Raw genomic sequence first — 23011 nt, 5'->3', positions numbered from 1 at the left:
GCCCACTGGGACCCAATGAGGCCATCTCCCCTGGTGGCCTCCAGCTCGCCCTAGTGGGGAGGGAGACAAGGGTCTGGAAAAGCAAAACCCAGGAGACATGGACAAGGAGGAAGAATATTTATTTGATCACAAAATCTTGTGCATCCCCCTTTGAGGGTGTCAGCTGACTGCGAGTCTGCTAGGCCACTTCACTTTTTCTTGGGCTCCTTACAAGCCACCACGTACCGCTGGGCTACATTGAGGGGAGGGGAGTAACCGTCTGCATAGGAGGTGTCTTCAAACAGGACAGAATAGTCATCCTGGGGCTGCAGCAGAGGCAGACAGGAGGGACTGGTCAGAGGGCTCCAGGCGAAACCCCCGCCCCACACCACTAAGCTTTGAGTGACAGGAACCTCTGGCTCGTGGCCCCCAGAAGCTCCTGTCCTCATATTCACTCAAGAAGTGGAGATGTGTGAACGCAGTCCCTGTTACTACAGAGCTCCTTCCTCAGCAACAAAGGGCCAAGGGTAAGGGATGAAGATCAAGGAGACCACCACCTACCTAAGTGGGCTGTAACTGGAGTGTGTGGTACCAGGGAGCCTGGGTAAAAGGGATCAAGGACAACCTAGAGGGCAACAGCGAGGATCCTGGAGGAAGAGGCAAGAATAGCCTTTAAACTGGCATCAGGTGACCAGGGCATCGGCAGTGTGGTCAAGAGCACGAGGGAAAGCGGTTCAGCTGAGGAAAAGGCAGTGGGGCTGGAGTTAAGGGCTCCAAGGCAGGCCCTGGGCATGGAGCTTCCCAACTCAATGCAAAAGTGAGGTTAGACTAGTGTATGTAACACGTCCATTCTGCTCAGGGCTTGCTAAGGCTCTGAAGCTTGGGAAGAGGAGGGTGGGTCGGCGCTGCCCCAGAGGGCAGGGCTGGAGGGCAGACTAAGCGGAAGACAGAGGGCAACTTGCAGGGCCCTCCGAGCTCAGAGAGGCTGTGAGATGAGGACAAGAGGGGAAGGAGGTGGGAAGGTGACGCCAGGAGCCATCTGGCCACCTGGCCCTGACGTTAGGGACGGCCTCTCCTGTGGGGGCTGCCTTACCCGTTGTGGGGGCGTGTGGATCAGGGCGCGGTAGAAGCAGGTGGTCTGGGGATACAGGGCCAGCACAAGCTGCTCCTTCTGGAATAAAGCTTCGGGGTCCGTCTCCGGGTTGGCCTTCCACTGGGGCAGTGGGATGATCCGCCGGCGGCTCAGGGTGTGTCTCCTGGGGGTGCGGCTGACGTCAGGTGGGGGCCCCATCCCCGCAGCTTGGCCGCCCCCAGGCTTCCACAGCCCCCATCCCCACCAGCACACTCACTCTTTGCCTTCTTCGTCAATGTCATCTACCTCGTACCTGCGGGCGGACGAAAGGAAAGGGCTGGATGCAGAAAGGGTCAGGGTCACAATCCAAGTCGGGGAGTCGTGAGGAATGGGGAGGAGGGCAGGGAGGGGAAGCAGCCCCCTGGTGCCCACAGATGCCCAGGGGTGTAGCTTTCCTCCCAGCCTGCAGATGAATGGCAGTGTAGCCCATGCGGCTGTGGTGACGGGAGAGCAGCCCACGGGGCCAGGGGACCACTCACTTGTTGGTGGCGTGGCTGTAACTGACCACCTCGGCCAGGATCCACTGCTCATCCCCGTCCACGGCCTTCACCCGGGCGGCCACCTTGTCTCCAGGTTTGGCCACGTAGTCCCCAGAAGCCGGAATGGCCCCGCAGAGGGGCGGGGGTCTGAGGACGGAATTAAAATGTTCGGTCCCAGCCCCCGCCTTGCTAGCCCCTACCCTGCCCGGGGCCCGCCCTCACTTGTCACCAGGCTTCCCGATCCACAGGGGCAGGGTCATGGCTGACTGCTGCAGCAGGGTCATGAGCACCCCCCTGCGCATGGTCTTCCGAGGAGGCTCCGAGTCATTATACAGGCCCGCGATCTTGGCCGCTGTGGGAGAGAGAAGTGAGCCCTCAAGACATCAGAGATAGGGCGCCCACCCCAGCCCGCCCACATTGGGCCATCAGAGCTCAGCCTGCAGCGCCCTGGCCTGAGTGAGTACCAAGGGGCCGTGTGCCATCCTGCCCCTTCCTCAAGATGCCTGCAGTGAGACCACCCAGACTGACAGATGAAGAGCTGCCAGGAGGGTGGATACCCTAAGGGGAAGGAGCAGGGAAGGGCAGAAGCGGGGGCTGTGGGGCAGTGGTCATGTTCTAGTTCTTGATCTGGGTGCCAGGAACATTTTGTTCAGTTAGTGAAAAGTTTCAGCAAGCTGTGTGTTCATATCTGTGTTCTTTCCTATTAACATATGTTGTAGTTCAACAACAACACATTTTTAAAGACAAATGTGGACAGACCCCTGATCTCCTCGGGCATGGTTCAACACACCCAGCCACCTCATACAAACCCAGCTGGCGGTGTGACAGTTTTTGATGGGTGAGGAGGTGTGGACTGTGGGTTCACTGGGGCAAGAGAGTTGGGAAGGCCCCGGCAGCCTGAGGGATCTAGAAGCCAGCGCCTCGTGTCGGTAAACTCCATGTGGAAGGCTGGTTTCAAGACACCCAGGGTGCAGCTCTCAAAATACAGTCAGGTTCTCCTCAGAGCAAGAAATGGGAGGGGGGGAGAACTCCCTGGCAGTCCAGTGGTTAGAACTCTGCGCTTTCATGGCTGAGGGTGTGGGTTTAAAAAAGAAACAGGAGGTGGCAGTAGGAAAGGGGAGGGGGTAAGTGCCCCAGACAGTAGGCAGAGCAGGGGAATCAGCGTGGTCCACAGGGAGCACTGGGGACCATCCCCATTCCCTTCCCAGCCCCAGACGATCCCAGTGGACTGAAGTCACAGGCGCCCCCAAAGGGAGACTGACTGTCGCTCTCAGGAACCATCACTCCACCGGGTGGTCTCTAACTCACCAATCCGCCTCTCTTCCAATAGAGACTTGATTTCTGCAATCTTATCTAGGGCTTTCCGAAGGATGCTGAGGGTGGGGAGAAGGGAGAGAAGAGGTCTGCGTGAAGCATAAAGCACGGACTTCCTTTTCTCATTACGGCAGGCTGGCCAGCTTGGACCAAGCCTGCCGCCGGAAACCATCAACCCTAAGTGTGTACTTTTTATTCTTAAAAGCACAAAAGAACAGCTGAGACGGGAGGAAGTAGTGGGACAAACTACCTAAGAGGGTTGGTAAGTGGAGGGCCCCCTTTGCCTGAGGGCGTTGGGCAAATGCTGCGGAAGGGCTGTGGGGTGCTGGCAGCCCCTAACAATTGAGATTTCGGAGGACAGAAGTTAGAATTCGGGGTCTGCCCTAGTTGCACATGGAAGAGGAGACACTCTGGAGCACTGTGGGGAGTTGTCTCAGCACACAGCAGGGCTGCGGGTGGCAGGAACTTGTCCCAAGCCCCTGGAAACCCCTGCAGTTCAATTATGGGGGCTCCAGAGTGGCCGGGACCCAAGAAACCTAGCAGAAGTGCACACAAATCCTTGCTGGAAAAAGGCTTCTTCATCCCAGAGTTTGGGGAACCTCCCCCAGAGAATAGTTCAACAGCAGTGAGCAGCACTGAATTCACTTCAGGTCATTTATTCTCTGGCCCACTCCTCTAACAAACCTTTAGTAAAAACCCATGTGTTAATGAAGGCCTTGGTTCGGCATGAGACCCATGAGAACACAGCATAGTAGGGTCACAGAAGGTGTCCCAGAGGGTGTGACTCTTGTGGACTTGTCAGGCAAAGGCCAGAAGACTGGGCAAGGGGCAGCCTTGGCAGAGAGAACTGAGCAAATGGAAGTAGCGAGGGATGAATATCTTGCCAAAGGCTCAGAGCATCGAAGCTCAGCGTGGCTGGCATCGGACACGGGGACCACTCGGCCAGAGCCACCATGGGCTTGTGAGTGAGCACTGGGACATAGCCAACCAGGCAGAGGAGGAAAAGCCAGGAGGCCAAAGGGAACTTTGAAAGTCTGATCACTGCTTTTGGGCCTGTTGGGAGGACATCCTTTTATGTAGTTATGTCCTAAGTTACATTCTGGGAGGTACTGATGGTGTGGTTCTCAGCCTTAGCTGGAAAGCAGAATGCTCTGGGTAGCTTTTTAAAAAGGATCCTAATTGTTTTAAGGATTCTCAGCAGATGCCAAAACTAGTGGGGCGGGGTGGGGGGGGGGGGTCTGATGTAAAATGGGCTGTGTACATAGTCTCAAAGTATCTAAGATACCTGTCAATTACACAATGGAAAATAGCCCTAATTTGAGGAGAAACCTGGAAGAGCCCACCTTTACCAGTGAAAGTTCTGCCTTCTAATATGAAGATGGAGGACATCACTTCCAGAAGCGTAAAACCTGAATCTAATTGTAAGGAAACAGCAGACAAACCCAACTGAGGGAGATTCTACCCTGGCTTATCATTTTCAGAATGTCAAAGTCACGAAGAGCAGAGACAGCCTGGGAACCGTTCCACATTGAGAGAGACTAAAGAGACAGGAAAACTAATCCGCACTAGGAAAATATTCTGTTCTTTTGCTATCAAGGTCATCTAAATAAGATCTGTAGCTCAGTGAATAGTTTTATATCAGCGTAATATCATAATTTTGAGAAACGTGCCATGGTTGTTTAAGAATGTCCTTTTGTAAAGCACATGCTGACTGATGTGTTTAGAGGTCCAGAGGCATCAGGCATCGTGTCTGCAACATAAAAGGTTCAGAAAAAATTTTTTGACTATACAGAGAACAATAAAAGCAAATGTGGTAAAAATATATTTACGTAAGTCTGAGCATATAAAAAGTTAATACTAATGCATGAATTCCACCCTAGTTAAATCAGAACCTCTGGGTGCAGCCAGACTTGAGAACCAGTGTGTAAATGTACTCCACTGGCAGGTAAGTTTGTGAAATACTGAGTTAAAGAAATTGTTGCATAACTTGGCATAGCCTTTACCACTTTAATTTACATTGTGAATCTCCAAGGAAAGGAATGTAACATTGCTACAGTCCAGGGGGTCTGCAAAGAGTCTGACACAACTTAGCTACTGAACCACAACAAAGTTACTAAAGTTCCACTAGAGAGGTCTGAGGAAAGGATGTTTTAAGATCATTTACTATTCCAAGAGCAGTTTTCTCCAACTGAAATTTCTGCCTCTCCGAACCAGAAAGGTCAATCAGGATGACCACCCAGCAAAGCATGGGTGTCTACCTTCTAGCAGGCAGCCTGCCAGCCTGTCAGCACCCCTCAGGGAAGGGCCACCCCAAGAGGCTTGCTTCCCCTGGGATAGTGGAGGAAAGGCCTCTTGCTGGCTGATCCTTTGAAAGGTCCTCAGCCAAGAACCCTGAGCCCTAACTTCCCTCCCCAACCATTAGTAAGGGCCTAACCAGTGTGGGCTCTTTAGAGTAATCCAGTACTGCTACATACCAGTTCACAGTAATTATCTGATTAGAGTGAACTTTTAAAAAGAAAAGGAGTCAAAAAATTCCTTGTGGGCTTTCTTCTGTCTTGCTGAGATAGGTGGAACTGTGCTTGCAGAGGCAGACAGAAAGCAGCTAATAAGCCAAGGGGTGTTGCACAGATGAACTGCCCGGGAGCTGCCCACCCTCTGGCCATCTACAGAAGGAGCCTAGCAGCAGGGCTGGCTGCATGGCCTCCCTCAGCCCCAGGCCCAGCAGGAGGGTGAACACAATAGACCCTAGACTCTCAGGCACATGGCTTCTCTGCCCCCGTAACTGGTCTGTGTCTGTGTGTGACCCTGTCAGGCCAGAGGAGGGACAATACCTTCCCTCCAACTTCCCAGCGGACACATCCTGTGATGGATCAAGACGAGAGCCCTCCCCCCAGTCAGCACAGGACAGTGTCCACGCCGCAGGTGCCCACATGCAAGCGGCCAGCTGACCAGACCTCGGCGCCTGGCTCAGACAGACAGTCCAGGTGCTAAGGCATTCATTCTCTGCTCCAGGCACTAACGTTTGAGGCTGTGACCACCCAGGTCCTCACAAAGTTAAACTGGACTCTGTGTGCACTGGCTTAACTACTCATCAAACTACCTTCCTTCAGTGGAACTCTGAGCAAGGCTGTTGGTGTCTGTGGCCAAAGAGTCACGGAGGACACCATCCCTGATGCTCTGCCCTCCTGGGGCTGCATCCGGAAAAATGCCTTCTGAATCAGTGTCAGAAAATTTCTTGTTCCCAGCAGTCTGGGTGGTAGGGGGAGAATGGATACATGTATATGTACAGTTGAGTCACTCTGCTATGCACTTGAAAGAATCTCAACATTGTCAATTGGCTACACTCCAATACAAAATAAAGTTTTAAAAAATAAATTTCGAAAAAAGAAAATATCTTGTTCCTCCCGGAATGGCTACCCGCCTCCACTGGCACATGGAAAGTGACATCTTTGATCTGTCTCCTTTGACTCCTGCCAAAAGAGACGATTGTTAAATGAAGACAGAGGGGCTCCTTTGCATTTTCTGCAAAAGCAGGAAGAAAACTGGCCAGGAAGAGCTGTGGGCTCAGATGAAGGGAGAGCGGAGTAGGTGACGAAGCGGCGCGGGCTCCTGGGGCCTCTGCAGTTTCACGAGAGGCTGACCACAAATATTAGGAAGAAGAGCTGACAGGCACCACAGCAGCCGGGTCAGTGCCACATGGGCACGAATACCACCACGTTTTCCCCACCCAGACAGCGGAGCTCCCTGTGGGCAGGGCTGGCGTCTTATCTGCCTCACTCGCTCTTCTGTTCCCAGCATGGTGTCTGGAGGGGAGGACTCCTTACTTAATGTTTAGTGATTGAACCTAAGAAGGTCTGAGAGTCTGAAAAAGTCAAATGGCAGCACAACTGCCAGGGACCTGCACTTCTGAAACAAGCTTTAAGTGTTAAACTCTGGAAAGTTGAGGCCAGAGAAGAGCCCACACCATCTGGCTACAGAAGCTGTCGCCTCACTCTGCCGGCAGTTAATCTGAGAAGGGTACGTCTGTCTTTTACTTTTAAATGAATGTGAGTCACTCCAAACTCCAGGCCCTCTAGTGGGAAAGGGCCCCACAATGAACCTTCCAATCCTTCCAATTGGGAGAAGATGAGGATGGGCAAGGGCAGGCGGGAAAGCCAAGAAAGCAACACCTCCAACCAGAATCCACTGTGTCCCCCTCCCTGCCAGTCAGCCCCACCCTTTTGTCTCTGCTCCCCATCCTGACACGGGGGGCCCCAGCAGACCCCTTTGTCTAAGCTAAAACCTTGGAAAGCTTCTCGTCTCCCAACTGGTCCCCAGTTTGATCTCAGAACCTGCCCCGTGTTTCTCTGGCCCCACTGACAAGCCTCAGCTCAACTCCATCCTATCTCATGCCTGGTCTCCAAGCTAGACTTGAATCTCACCCAGTCTGTTCTCTGTGTGGCAGCCAGGCATTCTCTCCTGCTCTTATACCATCTTTGGCTCCCTACTGCCTCCAAGATAAAGTCCGGGTGCTGGAGGCCCTCCCCACCCCCAGCCACACAGGGCTAGTTCTCACTCCCCAAACACTCGCACCCTGCAGGAGCTCCTCACGGCCCTGGCACACTCCATCTTGTCTGCCTACCCGTCCCTAGCTCAAGTTGCTCCTCCTCCCTGAGAGGGTCCCAGATTCCAAGGCCCAGTGAGCACCTCTCTGCCAGCCCACCAACTACACTGTCCTGTAACTTTTTTTTAGGGCATCTCTCCCTTCTGGATGGCTTGCCCCTGAAGGCAGGCCCCTCACTAACCTTGTGTGTCTCTGTAGAGACTGCCCAGCACCAGGCATCACCATGGGTTATGGTCAAAACAGTTTGAAAAATACAGATATTAGTGACTTTATATGCATCACCACATTTTACGTTGACAATTCTATAGGCAGTTATTATCCCTACTTTAATGAGGGAGTAACTGAGTCTCAGCTCAAGAGACCACCCAAGGTCAAGTGGTAGGGAAAAGGCAGCGCTGGGATTTGATCTACGCCCTTCTGCCATTTATACAACAGTGGGGCCGGGGAAGAGGGACGAGAGTGGGCTCCAGAGAAGCTGGGCCCTACAGGAGAGGCTGGGAGTCAGGATCTGCTTAGCCCTGGCGGGGGTCAGGCTGGGGCCGTGGGCTCCTACAGCCTAGCACCTGGGTGAGTAGGGAGGCAACGGCAAAGCAGAGGGACAGTACTCACTTGCACTCAGCCTCTGCATCGGCTTTGGCAGTTGTATAGAGGCCACGCAGCTTTGTCCGGTAATAGGGAGAGACTGCAGAGTAAACACAGGGAGAGAGATGCATGGGAGTCTGCCATCCGTCTCCTGGGTCATCTTGGGTCACCTGGCCCGAGTGAAAACTGTCCTTCAGGCCTAGGCAGCAGTTCATTTCGGATCAGGCAGATACATGCAAAAGTCGCTTTTGAAAATGAGGACAGCCGGTCTTAGCTCACACCCACCCCGCTCCTCGCCTTTCTCTCCCGAGCCCAGCTACTCACTCTTGTTCTCCGTCTGCATCCGCTCGTGGGTCTTCTGGATGTTCACCAAGTTGTGTTCACTCCTCGAACGCTCTTCCTGCAAGGACGAGGTCGCCAGGACATGAGTGGGCCCTTCATGCTGCCGTGATAACTACCCTACCGCCCTGGCCAGAGGCCCCATAAACAGGGCCCTCGTTTTGTAAATCCAACTTCCAAATCCCTAAGTTCAAAAGGTTTTTTCCCCCCGCCTAATGCAAAAGCAGTACAAAAGGCATTAAAGTTCTATCACAAGTTATACATTTAATGATGCTCCTTTATCAAAAAAGACAAAGTGCTCCACAGATTCAACACAACCCCCATCGAAATTCCAGCTGACTTCTCTGCAGAAACTGACAAGCTCATCCTCAAATTCATATGGAAATTCAACTGACCCAGAACAGCCAAAACAATCTTGAAAAAGAAAAACAAAAATAACATGGGAGAACTCACATTCCCCAACTTCAGAACTTTCTACAAAGCTGCAGTAGTCGAATGGTGTGACACTGCCATACAAATCAATGGAACAGAATTGAGAGTCTAGAAATTTACACATGTATCTATGATCAATTCATCTGGAGAAGCGGGGGTAGGGAAGGAAGCTGGTACAATTCTTCCCTACGTCAGTGATCCTAGGACCAAGGCTGCAAGTGAAGATGCTGGGAGCTAGGATGATTCCTAAGAAAGAAATTGTAACTTTACCTTTTAACCTTTATGTCAGAATTTCTAAAAACCTGAGTGGGTAGCCATCTGGCAAAATGGAGTTAAGAGTGAATGCAGTTTTACCACATAGTTGAAACAGCCCACTAATTCAAAAATAACTGAATCATGAACAAACTATACTAAAACCTGTTCATAAATCTGGTAAATGGGCAGAGCCAATTCTGTTGCAAAGGCATAAGAAACTGCTCTGTAATTCTTACTGATCTGTTCTATAATGAAACCAATTTTACCATGATCACACTTCAGTATGTTATAACACACTGGTACTATTAGTAAGATTTAACTATGTTTTGTTAAGTAAATCATAGGCTAATACTGATACTGATGACCAAATGTATTAGGAGATTGAGTCAAAGTCTTCTGAGAATGAAATGCTGATAAAAGATGACTGGCCTGAGGAGGAACTGGATTTGACTCATCAGCTACTTTTGATGCTAAACGGTTTCATATAAATCTATCATACGGTACAGAGAGTGGAAGATGAAGGAGGAAATTGGGTAATCAAATTAGGACAAAAATATGAAAGTACATGTAATGGTTCTATAGAACAGATTTAGTTGGTTCTTTAAGTCTATCTCGACCCTACAAGGATTCCTGCAAAGGTCAGGTGTATTCATCCTGATACTATTATATCAGGTACACCTATATCTGCTATATAAATGCCATGCATGCATGCAAAGTCACTTCAGTTGTGTCCGACTCTGTGCAACCCTATGGACTGTAGCCTGCCAGGCTCCTCTGTCCATGGGGATTCTCCAGGCAAGAATGCTGGAGTGGGCTGCATGCCCTCGTCTATAAATGCTATACTAAATGTAAATGTTCAAATGATTATTTTGCTGTAACAGAGCCTAGGCCAAGGGCTAGGGAGGTGGGTGTGCAGTTAAGGTTTAATTTAGCAGGCTAGGGTTTTCAAACGCTGGGCATTTCAAAACAGGGTTGGCCCTTGAACAGCTCTTGGGAAATAACCTCTAAACACACCTGAAATATTTTGCCTGATAAGAGTGTCTATGTTTACCTGGAACAAGGAGGTGGAGGCATACGGAAAGTGACTGCTGTTCGGTACAAGGCTTTTTTGAAAATGTTCTGGAATTGATGATGGTGATGGTTGCACAACACTTTGAATATTGGATTCAAATTGGACTGTACACCTTAAATGGGTGAACTGAATGTGAATATAGCTCAGTATTGCAAAATTGCTGTTACTAACCAAAAAGAACCATGAAATCCTGCACGTGACAGAAAATCCAGTAGGCACGGCCGTCATACCCCACATGCTCCTCCTCTCACCTTCATGACATCATCGTGGTTCCGGCATGTCCAATCTCTTTGAACACAACCACCCCTGCCCCTCCACAGTTCAGTATCACAGCCCACGACCCCCTCTAGGAGGGGAGGGCTGGGGCTTTTTACCTGGGTTTGCTTGATCAGCTGATGGAGCTCTGTGAGCAGTTCCGCAATTCGGGAATCAGCAGACACGAGGGCCATGGTATACAGGGGCGCCTGCGGGGAGGGGAGGAAAAGAGAACTTATTAGTGGCTATTGTGGGTTTAACCATTCTTCTGGTTAGGACGCTGCAGTCCTAACCTCTGGTACTTGTGAATGTGACCTTATATGGAAACAGCGTCTTTGCAGATGTAATTAAGGTATATGTTAAGATGAGATCATACTGGAAAAGGGGAGGCCTTAATCCAACATGAAGGCTTCCCTGGTGGCTTATGCGGCTTCCCCCCGTGACACAGTGGTAAAGAATCTGCCTGCCAAGGCAGGAGACATAAGAAATGTGGGTTCAATCCCTGTGTCGGGTGTTAGAAAACGCCGCGGGAGAAAGAAAAAGCCGCCTCTAAGGACCGGTGGTAAAGGCCTTTTATTTAGCGTCGCTCTCGCTCTCGGGCAGAACTCCCGGGGGGGCTGGTGAGTGAGGAGACAAAGGGAGTCTGCAAGGTATGAGGGGTGGGGAGGGGTTTTATAGTCCGGGCAGGGCGTCCAGGCCAGGTCTTTTCATATAAGGAAGAAAGCGCGGGCTACAGCGGTGGTCAGTGGTCAGTGTCCGAGGGCTCTGTGTTGGTACCTGATTGGACCAGGCTGCAGGGGGCCAGCCCCTGGAAGTTTAGCCAGCCTCCGGAATTTGCCTTGCAGCACTTTCCCGGGGGCATGCCCCGACCTTTCATCGGGAAGATCCCCTGGAGTAGGAAATGGCAACGTGCTCCAATTTCCTTGCCTGGAAAATTCCATGGACTGAGAAGCCTAGTGGGCTACAGTCTATGGGGCCACAAAGAGTCAGACATGACTGTGTACATACACACATACACACAAATAATCCAATATGTCTTGTGTTCGTGTAAGAGAAGAAACAGACACACACACAGAGAATGCCAGGTGGAGAGACAGACATATACAGAGGGAAGACAGCCATCTGACAGAGGCAGAGACTGGAGTCAGGCAGCTGCAAGCTAAGGAGTGCCAAGGATTGCTGGCAACCACTGGAAACTGGGAGAGAGATATGAAACATATTCTCCTTCTGAGCCCCTAAGAAGGACCCTACCCTTGATTCTGCAACCAACAGAACTGCTTGAGTTTGGAATTCTAGCCTTCAGATCTGTGAAAGAATACATTTCTTTTGTTTGTAGTCATCCAGTTTATGGTCATTTGTTTACAGCAGCCCTAGGAAACTAATACCGTGGCAAGTGGTCCTGGAATTCTTCCCCAGCCCAGTGATGCTTGGATTCAGTATGTTCAAACAAGTCAGGAGTACTTAGTAAGTACCTTCCAAAAGCAGCACGCCATAGCCCCAGCTCTTGGATTCAAGTATTCTGGTTTACCCTCCTCCTGCCTTTTTTTTTTTAAATTTTGCTCCCCTCAGAGTTCAGTTGGTAAAGAACCCACCTGCAATACAGGAGACCCTGGTTCGATTCCTAGGTCAGGAAGATCTGCTGGAGAAGGGATAGGCTACCCACTCCAGTATTCTTGGGCTTCCCTTGTGGCTTAACTGGTAAAGAATCCGCCTGCAACGTGGGAGACCTGGGTTTGATTCCTGGATTGGGAAGATCCCCTGGAAAAGAGAAAGGCTACCCATTCCAGTATTCTGACGTGGAGAATTCCATGGACTGTATAGTGCACGGGGTCAAAAAGAGTCAGACACAACTGAGCGACTTTCACTTTGCCCTTTTTTTAAATCTGTAAAATAAAGACTCAAATAAGACCTTATATGAAGACACTTTCCAAATCATAAAGCACTGTTACTTTTTTTTTTTTACTGTAGAGGGAAGACAAATTAACTACTAAAAGTATCTGACTTAAGGTAAGATAAATGTATTCTGATGAAAATGCAACAGTAGATAATCAGGATAAAAGACAATAATAGGCGATTTTAAAAGTAAGCTACTGTTTTGCCAAGATACAACCTAAATGTCCATCAACAGATGAATAGATAAAGAAGATGTGGTGCATATATACAATGGAATACTACTCAGCCACAAAAAAGAATGAAATAATACCATTTGCAGCAACACAGATGTAACTGAAGACTATCATACTAAGTGAAATCAGTCAGAAACAGAAAGACAAATACCATATGATATCATTTATATGTGGAATTTAAAATATGATTCAAATGAATCTATCTATGAAACAGGAACAGAATCACGGACACAAAGAACAGACTGGCAGTTGCCAAGGGGAAGAGGACTGGAGAAGAGATGGAGTGGGCAGTTGAGGTTAGCGGATATAAGTTTTTATACATAGAATGGATGAATAACAAGGTCATACTGTATAGCCCAGAGAGCTATATTCAATATCCTATGATTAAACCATAATGGAAAAGAATATTTTAAAAAAGAATTTCAGGAATTCCCTAGTGGTCCAGTGGTTGGGACTCTGCACTCTCACTGCTGAGAGCCTTAATTCAATCTCTGGTCAGGGGAACTATAAAATCCCACCAGTTGTATGGCACAGTCAGAAAGTAAAAACAAATTAAAAAATGATTTTAAAAATTAAGGAAAAAAGAATGTGTGTGTGTATATATATTAAAAAAACACTGAATCACTCTGTTGTACAGCAGTAATCAACAGAACATTGTAAATCAACTATACTTCAATAAAAATTTTTTTTAAAGTAAGCTTTTGGAACTAGGTAAAAATGGACACATGCCTAAAGAGAAAAGGAGATGGGAAGAAAAAAGGAAAATTTTTTAGGATGTTGAAATTTTACATGATCCCCCTACCTTCTGGGAAAGGTGGTTCAATTAATACATCTTCATATCCACAAAGATCAGCTTCACACTGAGTCTCCCCCACCCCTCCTAGTAGTAAACTGAATTCCTTGTATGTAAATATTCATATCTTCTTAAAATCTCTGCTTTTGTTTATTTAAAAAGTAATATAAAAACCAGGAATACAGGAGAACTGCCTCAACTTGATCAAGGGCATCTATGAAAACCCATAGATAACAGCATACTTACTGGTGAAAGACTTAAAACTTTCCCCGCTAAGATCAGCAACAAGTCAACACTGTTCTGGAGGTTCTAGCTGGGGCAATAAAATGAAATAAAAGAGCCAAGATTGGAAAGAAAAAAGTAAAACTATCTCCATCTGCAGATGACATGGCCTGGTACACAGAAAACCCTGGATACATGTTTATGTATGGCTGAGTCCCCTTGCTGTTCACTTGAAACTATGACAACATTGTTAATCAGCTATACTCCAATACAAAATAAAAAGTTAAAGAAAACCCTGAGAAACTCACTAAACAACTATAAGAACTAATAAGGGTTAGAGGAGAGAAGATCGCTAAGACAAAAATCAACTGCATTTCTATACAGTGGCAATGAACAACCCAAAAATGAAATTAAGAAAAAACTCCATTTACAATAGCATCAAAAAGAATAGGATACTTAGGAATATATTTAATAAGAAAAGTACAGAATTTTTACTCTGGAAACTAGAAAACACTGTTTAAAAAAATTAAGATGATCTACATAAACAGACACCCATATTCATGGATCAGAAGACTTAATATATTAAAATAGCATTACTCCCCAAATTGATCTACAGTTTCAACAAAAGCCCTATCAAAATCCTAGCTGGCTTCTTTGCAGAAATTAACAAGCTCATCCAAAAATTTACATGAAAATCCAAGAGATCCAAAATAATCTTGAATTACAAAACATACTACAAAGTTATAGTAATCAAGATGGTATGACACTGGCATAAAGGTAGACATAAGATCAATGGGACAAAATCAAGAAACCACCAATAAACCTATATCCATGGTCAACTGATTTTCCACAAAGTTGCCAAGACAATTTAATGGGGAAACAATAGTCTTTTTTGATACATGGTGCAAGGACAACTGGATGTCCACCTGTAAAAGAATGAATGTGGGTCCTTACCTCAGACCATATACAAAAATGATCTGCTTAGACAATTCTCCTAAGATATACAAATGGCCAACAAGCACCTGAAAAAACGTTCAGTATCATTGGCCATCAAGAAATAAAAATCAAAACCACAGGAAAAACCAGTTCACACTCACTAGGATGGCTATAATAAAAATGAGACATAATAACAAGCGCTGCTGAGGATGTGGAGAAACTGTATGAATGGGTTCAGGTTAAGTAAAACGTGGTATTATTCATACAACAGACTATATTATTACAATAATAAGGGATGAAGTAGTGATACATGCGACAACATGGACGAACCTTGCAAACATTATGCTAAGTGAAAAAAGCCAGACACAACAAACCTCATATTATATGATTCCCTTTATAAGAAATAGCCAGAATAGGCAAGTTCACAGAAAGTTGGCTGGGGTGGGGGGGGGGGGGGGGCGGTGGACGGAGATAGTTGAAAAAAGCAGGGGAGTGAATGTTAATGGGTATAAGGTTTTTTGGCCAGGTGATCAAAATGTTATAAAACTGATTGTGGTGATGACCGCACAACTTTGAATATACTAAAAACCACTGAATTGTATTTTCTTGGGCTACAAAATCACTGCAGATAGTGACTACAGCCATGAAATTAAAAGATGCTTGCTCCTTGGAAGAAAAGCTATGACAAACCTAGATGGCATATTAAAAAGCAAAGACATTACTTTACCAGCAAAGATCTGTCTAGACAAAGCTATGGTTTTTCCAGTAGCCATGTATGGATGTGAGAGTTGGACCATAAAGAAAGCTGAGTGCCGAAGAATTGAAACTTTTGAACTGCAGTGTTGGAGAAAACTCTTGAGAGTCCCTTGAACTGTATGGAGATCCAACTAGTCCATCCTAAAGGAAATCAGTCCTGAATATTCATTGGAAGGACTGAAGCTGAAGCTGAAATTCCAATACTTCGGCCACCTGATGTGAAGAGCTGACTCATCTGAAATGACCCTGATGCTGGGAAAGACTGAAGGCAGGAGGAGAAGAGGAAGACAGAGGATGAGAGGTTGGATGGCATCACTGACTCAATGGACACGACTTTGAGCAAGCTCCAGGAGTTGGTGATAGACAGAGAAGCTGGGCATGCTGGAGTCCATGGGGTCGCCAAGAGTCAGATATGACTGAGCGACTGAACTGACTGAATTGTACATTTTAAATACATGCCCATCTCCATCTCTGCCAGCCCTCAGCAAACACTAATTTACCTTCTGTTTCTAGATATTTACTTATTCTACACTTCATTTTTTTTATTGTTCAATAATACTCCATGTTTGCATATACCACATTTTGTATATCAGCTCATCAACTGATGGACGTTTGGGTTCTGTTCACTTTTTGGCCATTATGAACAATGCTGCTATAAATACTTGCAGATGTTTTCATTTTCTGGGCATGTACCAAGGAGTGCAACTGCTGGGTCATATGGTAACTCTATGTTGAAGCTTTTGAGAACTGCTGGACTGTTTCCAATGTGGGTGTGCCATTTATATCTCCATCAGCAACATAGGAGGGTCCTGCTATCTCTATCAACATGTGATATTATCTGTCTTTTTGATTACAGCCATCTGAGTGGATATGAAATGCTAACCAGTGGTTTTGCTTTGCATTTCCTTGATGGCTAATGATGTTGAACATCTTTTCAAGTGTTTAAATGCCATTTCTGTATCTTCTTGAGAGAACTGCCCTTTGCCCATTTTTATTGGTTTTATAAAAGTGATTGCTGAATTGTGTCCTTTAAAGCACATGTTCTCAATTTTTATGAAGTCCAACTTAGCTGTGACACATCTTTTTTTCCTCACATGTGCAGCACTATTTTTACCACTGCAGGCCTTATATAATGCATTTTAATACAAAGAATAACATGTCCCTTAAGAAAAAATTCTAGTTGCACTAATTAGAACCACATGAAATCAGGGATCTAGAGTTTAAGAGATTCAAAGTGGATAAATTTGATGATGAATAGCATAAAGGTCATTGATGAGGCTACAGATGATCTGCTGAGTGAGCAAAGAGGAAGGAGGAAGAGCCCCCCTTGAACCACAACCAAGGTGAGGGTGTTGACCAAGGATGAGTCCCGTGGCAAGATTCTGGGAAAGACTGGATCAGCATGGAAAAGGGTTACTCTCTCCTGCCACATAAAGCAGAATCCTGGTCAGAACCACCTGCCTTCTACATGCCTACCCTGTGCATATTAAAACAGGGGGAAGCCCCCCAAATGGACAGGTGGGTTTTACTTTATACAAACATTGACAGCAAGCACTCCCATTCTGCTACCAGAAAAATCAGTTACCTTCTCTGATAATGTGGACACTTCAAACATCTTCTCTCCTCAGTATCTTTGCTCCTGCCCTCATACCTGACTTTGGGTCCCCTTTACTGATGTCCAAGGTTCCTACTTTGCTCAGATGACAAGCCAGAGATCACGAGGTCTCTGGAAATGATCCCACCATCAAAACCATGACCTCATGCAGCAGAGCTCCATTCCGCCTTCCCCTCAAGACAGAAGACTGTCCTTTCACTTACTGAAGACCAAACCCTCCCTCATCTGTGCTCTGAACCCCATCTCCTCTTGCACCACTTGACATGTTTTTCCTATGCTTTACGAGCAAACAAGCACACTCTGGGGAAGGGACCCATCTTAAAAATAAATGAGAGCTTCTGAACCACATGCTCACCTCACGGACCCACCCATTCCTGATTCCACTTCAAAATTAAAGTTGTCCAAGCATGTGCCTCTCTACTTCTTCACCCCCATTTCACTTTTCAACCCACTTTCAGCTAGCTTCATCCTCACCAGTCCAGCGAAAATGTTCTCGAGAAAAATGAATCACTTCCTACAGGTCAAAGCATTGGATCCTTTCCTGCTTTATCCGACATGATGTGTCAGCATGTGGGCACAGGTGTCCCTTCCCTCCTCCACCTCTGGCTACAGGGCCTCCCTGCTGTGTGGGTTGCCTATACCTCACCCCGGCTCCTCCTTAGTCTCCTGGGCTGATCTCCCTTCTGAACATTCTCTAAATGCTGGAGTTGGGCTTCCCTGGCAGCTCAGGGATAATCTGCCTGCCAACAGGAGACACAGGTTTGATCCCCGATCCAGGAAGGTTCCACAAGCCATGGAGCCACAACTAAGGAACTAAGCCTGTGAGCCACAACTGCTGAGCCCATGTGCCGCAACAACTGAAGCCCGCGTGTCCTAGAGCCTGTGCTCTGCAAAGAGAGCAGCCCGCGCACCTCAACCGCAGAGCAGCCTCCACTCACTGCAATTAGAGAGAAGTCTGCACAGCAACAGACTCAGCACAGCCAAACACATAAATAAATAGAATCACAAATGCTGGCGCTCCTCAGGGCTCAAGCCGGGCTGCTGTCCCCTCTCATTCCTAGGTAACCTCCTCCCCGGCCCTGTCTGTGCAATGACATCTCCAAATCTTAATCTCCCTCAAAGCCGGAAAGTTTACGTGAGAGGGTGACCGATAAAACCACATGCCACAGAAAAAGACTGTCTCCAGAATCAAATAGGGTGATGACCTGGGTGGGAAGGGAGGCACTGTCAATGGGAGGGACCATGCAGGAGGGGTGTGATAGCAATGAAGACAGCAATTCCCTGCTAGCAGGGCTGTGACCCAGAAACAGGGGTGGAGGCTTGAGGGGGAGGCAAGCAGACAGAGGGATTACAGGTGGAGGAAATGGAAGCAAGTTGGCTGAGGGGCAGGAGAGAACAGGGTTGCATGTGAAGGGACAGGAGGTTGAAGGATGGGATCCAGTCCTGAGGCCTATCTAGTGTTATCATCTGCTGACAGTCCTTCCAGTACGTCTTATCTACAGACTCTCAAACACAGATGTCCTGTCCCATCCCACTCTACCCTCCAAAGAGCCTGAGAGGCATCTTCTTTCCCTCTTTTTCATTTTCCTTATTTGGTTTTGACTGTGCTGGGTCTTCCCTGCTGTGTGGCCTTTTCTCCAGTTGTGGAGAGCAGGGGCTACTCTCTCGTTGAGCAGCACAGGATCTAGGGGGCATGAGCTTCAGTAATTGCAGTTCCTGGGGTCTAGAGCACAGGCTCAGTAGTTCTGGCACATGGGCTTAGTCGCTCTGCAGCATGTGGGATCTTCCTGGATCAAAGATCGAACCCATGTTTCCTGTGTCTCCTGTATTGGCAGGCGGATTCTTTACCACTGAACCACCAGGGAAGACCTACCCTTTCCCTCTTTGTCAGGGTACATTTTCCTCAACAACCAGCTAAAGACTGGTCTTGTCTGACTAACCCTAAAGCAGCCTAACTTAACTCTTACTTGACTTTTCCTGGAACCTATCTAGACCTACGGGCTTCCCTAGTGGCTCAGAAGATAAAGAATCTGCCTGCAATGCAGGAGACCTGGGTTCAGTCCCTGGGTTGAGAAGATCCCCTGGAGGAGAGCATGGCAACCCACTCCAGTATCCTTGCCTGGAGAATTTCAGGGACAGAGGAGCCTGGAGGGCTACATTCCACAGGGTTGCAAAGAGCTGGGCAGGACTGAGTGACTAACACTTTCACCTAGATCTATAAACCAGCTTTTCCAGCCAGTAGATGTAGGTAGATCTTTTCTTCTCCAAACAACCTAGAAAGCTCCACAGGCAAGAATAGTCATCTCTGCTGTCATCAACAAGACCCTTTCATCAATAATCCCACTGATGAGTAGTGTCAGGATATCTCCCACTCCTTGAAGCAAACACTGTTGTTCCTTGGGTAATTTTCCAGAAAGATCCCACGTATATTTAAGAAAAAAAAAAAGTGCTGTCTCATAAAGCCTTTTGCAATCAGTAGATGCAGAAACAGACACACGAAACTGCGACTGAAACTGTCAGCAAACTTAAGTGGAAAAGTTGACCCACGTGGTCTGGAGGAGGAGTAGGTCAAATACCAAGCCAGGGAGGGCCTCATCCTGCAACCAGAAGGCAGCGGTGGGAAAGGAGGGCCCCAAATTTGACGAGAGGCCCGTCTTAAGGCAGTGGAAGCCCCTACACCAACTGTTAGGACGCACTCACACTCAAAAAAACGCTGACTTGTGACTTTTTAAATGCTCTCATCTCACTTCATTTCTGTTTGATGTGAAGTAATTCTGAAGTGTAAATAAGGCAGTGCCAGGAAAAGACAGGGGACTGTATTATTAAGTTGAGCAAAGCAGTCAAAGGCACAAACAACAGAAAATGCTGACGCATCCCAAGCGTTGGGGAGTGATCACGGCCGCCACCATGTAAGGGGCGTCCCCTGCTTGTGCTCTGCCCACTGGGTAGCACCCTGCCTGGGAGAAGCACCTCATTTTATGATTTTACAATAAACTACTGCTATCTCTGGGCTTCCCAGGTGGCTCAGTGGTAAAGAATTCGCCTGCCAATGCACAAGAGATGTGGTTTGATCCCCGGGTCAGGAAGATCCCCTGGAGGAAGAAATGGCAACCCGCCCCAGGCAAATGCCTGGAGAATGCCACGGCCAGAGGAGCCTGGTGGGCAATAGTCCACAGGGTCACAAAGAGTCGGACACAACTCTGTGCCTGAGCATGCACACACTGCTATCTCCAGATCCAGTCAGCTGTGAACGTGAACTTCCCCAGAAAATACACTCTCAGTAAAGGTTCCTGTAGCTCTCCACTCGGAGAACACTAAGTTTACTTGTGCAAAACAAGTGGGAACACAGACTTGGAACCACAGCTCACCAGGGAGCTCCCAGCCGGGAGGAAACGGAATGTTCAAACTGCCTGTTATCCAAGCTCAAGGGTCCCAGTTGATCTCAGCATTAGTCTCAAACCAAGGAGCGGTTACGTAATCCCCATAAGGTTTCAGAATTCTTCTGAATTTTGAGGTAAGGCCCAGGAACCCTAAACCTTCTGGGTCCTAGAACCCTCTTCTTTCCAGACTTTCTACTTCTACCCACAAGGGGAACCACTATTCTGCTATGTTCTACTAGAGACTAGTAATGCCTTTTCCAGAACTTCACAGAAATATAATCATGCCATCCATATACTTCAGTGTCTGGTTTCTTTTACTTAATGTGTTTTGAGATTCATCTGTGTTGCTGTGTGTATTAGGAGTTTGTTCCTTTCTATCGCTGAGTTGCATCAATTGTACAAACAAACCAGTTTATTTAACCTTTTTTCTCTGAATAGCGTCTATGTCCGTTTTTGGCAATTATGAATAAAACTGCCAAGAGCAATCATATGTGAATCTTTTTAAAGACACCTGTTCCTTTTTCTTAAGTAAACATTTAGGTCTTGTAATAGTACTCTAATTTCCCTTTGGGAAACTATCCCTCATCTTGGCTCCAAGGCTGAGTATACCACCTGGGTCCACAGAAGTATTACAGTCTTCCTGCCCAGCACAACTGGTTCTGAAAGAGATATGTGACCCAAATCTGGCCAACATCAATTTCAAATTTCTTGTTGAAGCAATCTATCAAAAAAAAAAAAAAAAACTAACAACGACCTCTTTCTGTTGACTAAAAGAGTAGCATAGAAGCCTGGAACTGATGGAGATTTTTGCCTGCCTGAGGGAGAAATCAACATGGAGGAAAGCAGAGCTGAAAAGACACAGAAAATACTGGTGACATAACCAAGGCTTCTGGATACAGCCATACCTGAAGCTGATGCACCTGGGACTCTATAGTTAAGAGTCAACAGATACTCCTTTTCTGCTTAGGCTAGTTTGGGCTACCTTTTTGTTACCTGCAACTGAGAAGTTTGACTAAAAAGAGGTAATTCATAGGGACCAAGGCTACGAAGAAAAGCACATAGTAACTGCTAAACACCCAGTCTAAAACTGCTGTCTGACCCTCTCATACAAACAAATGAGAACAGTCTATACTTAAACCACTCTAAAAACAATCCCATAGGACAGAGGACAATAAAAGCTTTGTCATGAGTCACAGGGAAGCAAGGCATCCAAGACTACATTCAGATCCCATACCCTCAATTTAGCCACCATCAGTAAGAATCTACATTAGTTTGTTTTGTTAGAAAATATTCATTCATTTATTCATTTAGCTGCATCAGGTCTTAGCTGCAGCATGCAGGATCTTCGTTGCATCATGTGGGACCCATGGACCCTCTGGTTGTGGCTGTGGGCTCAATAGTTGTGGTGCTTGGGGCTAATTGCCCCACACCAGGTGGGATCATAGTTCCCTGACCAGGGATCAAACACTGAGTCCCCTGCATTGCAAGGCAGATTCTTAGCCACTGGACCACCAGGGAAGTCCCTCAATCAGCTTCCTTTTTTAAATTAAGAAGACCTGATGATTTCCACCTATCCCACCCTGCACCCATACCCAATACCTACCAGGCTTTGGTACTGAAGCTTACATAGGTGATTCTCATTTAAGCCTACATCAATGCTACAAGCCCACCTTCTTACAGCTGGGGAAGGTGCAGTTCAGTTGGGTGAAGTTATGCTAGGTAACTCAGGGAATACAAGTAGTCGAGCTGCCACTGCAAGCCTGCAAACTATAAAATCTATACTCTTCCTTCCAAATTTTGTCACACTTCGGCATATTCCATAGCAAAAAGAGATCAACCGCATCAAATACTGCTACAGGTCTGAGAACTAAACACTGAATTTGGCGACCCAGAGATGACTGGTGGCTTTGACAAGACGCTATTTCAGTGGAAGAGTGGGGGTCCAGGCCCGACTGGAGTGCGTTAGGAGGAGAAAAAGTGCTAGTGAGTACAGACCGAAATTTTGGCTGCAAACAAGGGCAGAGAAACGAGGCGCCAGGAGAAATATGAATGAAGAATGAGGTGGTTTGGTTAAGATGGACACATCATGAGCAAATAACAAATGCTACCAAGGTTCGGGGTCCATCCTCTGCCCTCGTCTTCTCGCACCTGGCCTGGGTACCCCACCTCCCAGGGCCACCCCGCCAAGCTCCACGTGCGGCGGCTTTCCACCCGTGCAGGGCTGGCGGGCGCACGCACGCGCAGACGGTACAGACGGTCACCAGCCCTCCTTCCCGGCGCCCCGCCTTTCTCCACCAAGGCGCGTGCGCGCCGCCCCTCAAGCGCCGTCTCAGCGAGGCTGGGGCATGGAGACCCCCGGCCCTCCGCTCCCGCCATCCTCCGGGCGGGGGTGTGCGGCGGAAGGGGGGTGTCCCAGACCGCGACCCATACCTACCTACAGAGCCACGGGTGGAACAAGCACGTCGCGTTGGAAACTGCGACGGCGGGAGCAAGCGCGCGGTCCCTCGAATGCTCTTCAGAGTCTGCAGATGACAACGCCCTTTACGTTCGAAGATTCGCGGCAGGACAAGACCCACACAGCCTTTTTCCCTTTTATGAGCTTAGTCGCAGCGCGGAGGACCCCTTTACGCATGCGCCGTCATCCTTTGTGACGTGCCGCGCTACCCTTTGGGAAATGTAGTTTTCACTTTGACACACTGCTCCCGGCTTTTCGGCCGAACCTTATTTTACCAAACCAGGGT

General features: G+C 47.7%; 1 protein-coding gene across 2 annotated transcripts; it reads right to left on the bottom strand.

Annotated features, from left to right (window-relative positions):
* Positions 1–102: 102 nt before the first annotated feature.
* On the bottom strand, positions 103–22905 carry SGF29 (SAGA complex associated factor 29). Of its 2 annotated transcripts, none has more exons than XM_043914651.1 (10): positions 22705–22905; positions 10562–10651; positions 8414–8489; positions 8117–8189; positions 2899–2963; positions 1813–1942; positions 1591–1737; positions 1329–1364; positions 1073–1235; positions 103–305 (listed from the first exon to the last, which is right to left on the bottom strand). In XM_043914651.1, the coding sequence occupies exons 2-10, from the start codon at positions 10634–10636 to the stop codon at positions 189–191; spliced, it is 882 nt and encodes a 293-aa protein (XP_043770586.1). In that variant the 5' UTR covers positions 10637–10651; positions 22705–22905; the 3' UTR covers positions 103–188. The 2 variants fall into 2 exon arrangements, with proteins under 2 accessions (XP_043770586.1, XP_043770587.1); XM_043914652.1 differs by lacking the exon at positions 103–305 and adding an exon at positions 350–626.
* Positions 22906–23011: the final 106 nt, after the last annotated feature.

Source organism: Cervus elaphus, chromosome 10, assembly GCF_910594005.1.
Source record: "Cervus elaphus chromosome 10, mCerEla1.1, whole genome shotgun sequence".
Classification (NCBI taxonomy): Eukaryota; Metazoa; Chordata; class Mammalia; order Artiodactyla; family Cervidae; genus Cervus; species Cervus elaphus.
The sequence above is the reverse complement of the archived record's forward strand: the minus strand, read 5'-3'. Positions and strand labels throughout refer to the sequence as shown.

Excerpts from the sequence above, each read along its gene's own strand:
- SGF29 (XM_043914651.1), bottom strand. The coding sequence starts at position 10,636 with ATGGCCCTCGTGTCTGCTGATTCCCGAATTGCGGAACTGCTCACAGAG. Across the intron at positions 2,964-8,116 it reads GATGCAGAGGCTGAGTGCAA|CATCCTTCGGAAAGCCCTAG; the intron begins GTGAGTACTGTC and ends CCCCACCCTCAG. Across the intron at positions 1,738-1,812 it reads ATCGGGAAGCCTGGTGACAA|ACCCCCGCCCCTCTGCGGGG; the intron begins GTGAGGGCGGGC and ends TTCCGTCCTCAG.